At 32.3% G+C, this 3,069-nt stretch overlaps 1 protein-coding gene and 1 long non-coding RNA gene across 3 annotated transcripts; both read left to right on the top strand.

Annotated features, from left to right (window-relative positions):
- The first annotated feature begins 238 nt into the window (after positions 1-238).
- Positions 239-1,086, top strand: LOC103309709 (protein DENND6B-like). 2 transcript variants are annotated; one of them, XM_016805266.2, is made up of 3 exons: positions 239-423; positions 626-780; positions 875-1,086. In XM_016805266.2, exons 2-3 carry the CDS (start codon positions 655-657, stop codon positions 971-973), a joined length of 225 nt encoding a protein of 74 aa, XP_016660755.1. In that variant the 5' UTR covers positions 239-423; positions 626-654; the 3' UTR covers positions 974-1,086. The 2 variants fall into 2 exon arrangements, with proteins under 2 accessions (XP_016660755.1, XP_008184123.1); XM_008185901.3 differs by having other exon boundaries at positions 570-780.
- Positions 1,087-1,655: 569 nt separating this feature from the next.
- On the top strand, positions 1,656-2,606 carry LOC115034580. The gene is made up of 3 exons (XR_003839930.1): positions 1,656-1,847; positions 1,918-2,003; positions 2,084-2,606. It is a non-coding gene; the product is annotated as an uncharacterized LOC115034580 (long non-coding RNA).
- Positions 2,607-3,069: the final 463 nt, after the last annotated feature.

Here is a 3,069-nt window from a genome sequence, read left to right as displayed (position 1 = left end):
CGCGATTGGACGCGCCAAGGAATCGACGGGAACGGATCGGGCGTTCTGTAGAAACGGAGCAGTGTTAAATTTTTTACGGCACGGTTTCACTTGGCTGGCGTTTTCCGTTCCACGGGTGGCTTGCAGACAGCTGATTTCCTTGTCATTTTATATATTAAGAAAGATAAGATAAACGGTAATGATAAGTGATAAGTGATAAGTCTAATCAAAGCATTTTGTTTATCTTCCGAACTTTCACGGAAATCGACTGTAACTGATGCATTAGTCTGTCGAAAAGAGTCCCGTTCTCTTGTTTCAAGCACTGAAGGACGGACTCACGGCCCTACGACGGACACACCCGAGGGAACTCTTGAAGCCGTCGAGAGCTAGCGTGTCGTCTAGAACGGTAGACTCGAGTACTCGACCACCGACGCTCTGAGTGAGGTACGTAATGAAAAGGAAATATTATAAAATTATTGTCGACCCGCAGCGTCCACCAGAGTAAAAAAGAAACTCCTATCGTGTATGTAGTGGATCGCTGGTCGTTTATTTTCCCAACTAATCAATTATTCGTGTGAATGTATTTGTAGGTATTTAACTACCTTTTCACTATCAGTTTGTGACAAACACTTTTTGTTTGCCGCAGCCCCCGTGCCATATGATTGCTTCGCTGACATGTTCGAATATGGTGCCATCGATACAAACATTAAACACGATAAGCCTGGTGATAAAATGCTGTCGGATTGGAACCAGTACATTTGCGTAGTTACCTTTGACTTGGAGTTTGGCCCGACGGTGGAGGTACCTATTATTGTGACTTCCTGTGCGCATTTGCTGGCTGACTATCTTGTAATACCTATCCGTGTTTCCGTTGTATTTTTTTCTTTCATTGTAGGTCTACCCCAACGACATCAAATTATCCATGGAAGTCAAACCTAACCTCTGTTACCTGGCATTTCTCAACTCCAATTCCAGATGCATGGGAGTCACCTAACTCCATGTCAAGAAAAAGTGTTCTCAACCTTCAAATCTCGGTCAACGCCATATAAACAATTTTGCAAAATTTATGGGTAAATTTAAGCCACGGTTTCACTTAGCCGTCGTTTTCCGTTCCACGGGTGGCTTGCAGACAGCTGTTCTCGTAGTCAGCTGATCTTCATTTTATATATTAAGATATTTGGGTAAATGACCAATTAAATATTAGTACATTTCTGAATATCTTCAATCACTTAGTAAATTGTGTTTCAATTTTGTTCAGGACTTATTAACCCTGTACATTTTCTTAGTGTGAAAGAAGATATATTATTAGACCGTATTAGAAGTTATATTATTATAAGATTAAAATATGTTATTTATTTAGCTAACTATTATTTTAAAGTTAAAGTTTGGGTAGCAAGGTGTGACAGAACATTTAAAACAGTGCCAAAATTTAAAAGAAATTATGTATACCAAATATTTATCTTTCAAGTAATTTATAAAAACGTGGCAAGTCATAAATATTAAGATTAACAAATTCAATTTTTTGTTTTTATTCAGCTACTAATCTCTGAAAATGTCGATTCTGCATCTAAGTTTATATAACTACACTCAAACCTACAATTAAAAGCAATTATATAAATTAAATGAGCAATTATATTGCAATAATGCTCATAATTTGTTACAGATTTTCCCGTTGGTGTATGCAATATTAACAGGGAAGACACAAGAGGTATATGTAGAGTTGCTGTCTTATATAAGAAATGTATTACCATTAATATACAGCCAACTGACAATAATTAGTGACAATGAATTTGGATTGATGGATGGGATTAAGATTATATTCCTTGATAGCAATCAAGCATCAACTATGTTATTTCCATTTTTAACAAGTATCTATATAAAACAGTTCAAATATAATTTTTGTCAGAATAAATATATTTGTTTTACTTTTTGTTTTAGGCAATAGTACATTATTTTAGAAATAAAAAGACAGCATTTACAATCTCATTAAAAGAAATCCAATTGCTACATGAGTGTTGAGATTGGTAATTCATGAATACTGATACTATAGATATAACGTTTGGTTTAATTTAAAAATAAATTAATATAAATTAATTACTTACAGGTTTAAGCTTTACCATATCTAACTGCTGTAAGAACGGACAACTTTCCTTCAGTGGAGGATGGATTTCAAACAATTGTAGATTATATGAAACAATTTCCCAATTTCACTATGCATTGTGAGGGAATTTATTTTATTATATTTGGATGTATCGGTTTGAAACGATGAAACCTACTGTAATAACAGTTTACCAAAAAGATATTTGACATTCGAATCTCAATGAACGCCATATAAACAATTTTGCAAAATTTATGGGTAAATATTTAGGTACTTAAATGACCAATTAAATATTAGTACATTTCTGAATATCTTCAATCACTTAGTAAGTTGTGTTTTAATTTTGTTCAGGCTTTATTAACCCTGTACATATTCTTAGTATGAAAAAAAATATATTTTTAGACCGTATTAGAAAGTATATTATTTAGATAACTATTATTTTGAAGTTAAAGTTTGGGTAGCAAGGTGTGACAGAACATTTAAAACAGTGTCAAATTTATAAGAATTAATGTATACCAAATATTTACCTTTCAAGTAATTTATAAAAACGTGGCAAGTCATAAATATTATGATTAACAAATTCAATTTATTATTTTTATTCAGCTACTAATCTCTGAAAATGTCGATTCTGCATCTAAGTTTCTATAACTGCACTCAAACCAACAAAATTAAAAGCAATTATATAAATAAAATGAGCAATTATATTGCAATAATACTCATACCTTGTTATAGATTTTCATTATGCATTGTGAGGGATTTTTATTTGAGTATATTGGTTTGAAAAGATGAAACCTACTGCAATAACAGTTTACCAAAAAGATATTGGAACAAATAACTTTGTTGAAAGTTATCACGCTTCAATGTTAAGACTGATTAAACCTCATCCCAAAACGTGGGAATTCTTTAGTAGGACTTAAATACTTATTATTACTTTTATAAATACTTATTACTTAATAATAATTTTACATATTATTTTATAAACCTGACAATTT

This window comes from Acyrthosiphon pisum, chromosome X, assembly GCF_005508785.2.
Source record: "Acyrthosiphon pisum isolate AL4f chromosome X, pea_aphid_22Mar2018_4r6ur, whole genome shotgun sequence".
Taxonomy (NCBI): Eukaryota; Metazoa; Arthropoda; class Insecta; order Hemiptera; family Aphididae; genus Acyrthosiphon; species Acyrthosiphon pisum.
The sequence above is the reverse complement of the archived record's forward strand: the minus strand, read 5'-3'. Positions and strand labels throughout refer to the sequence as shown.

Bases quoted from the DNA above. Each gene is read 5' to 3' on its own strand.
- LOC103309709 (XM_016805266.2), top strand. From the start codon at position 655: ATGTTCGAATATGGTGCCATCGATACAAACATTAAACACGATAAGCCT. The intron at 781-874 runs GTACCTATTATT...CTTTCATTGTAG, and splicing joins AGTTTGGCCCGACGGTGGAG to GTCTACCCCAACGACATCAA.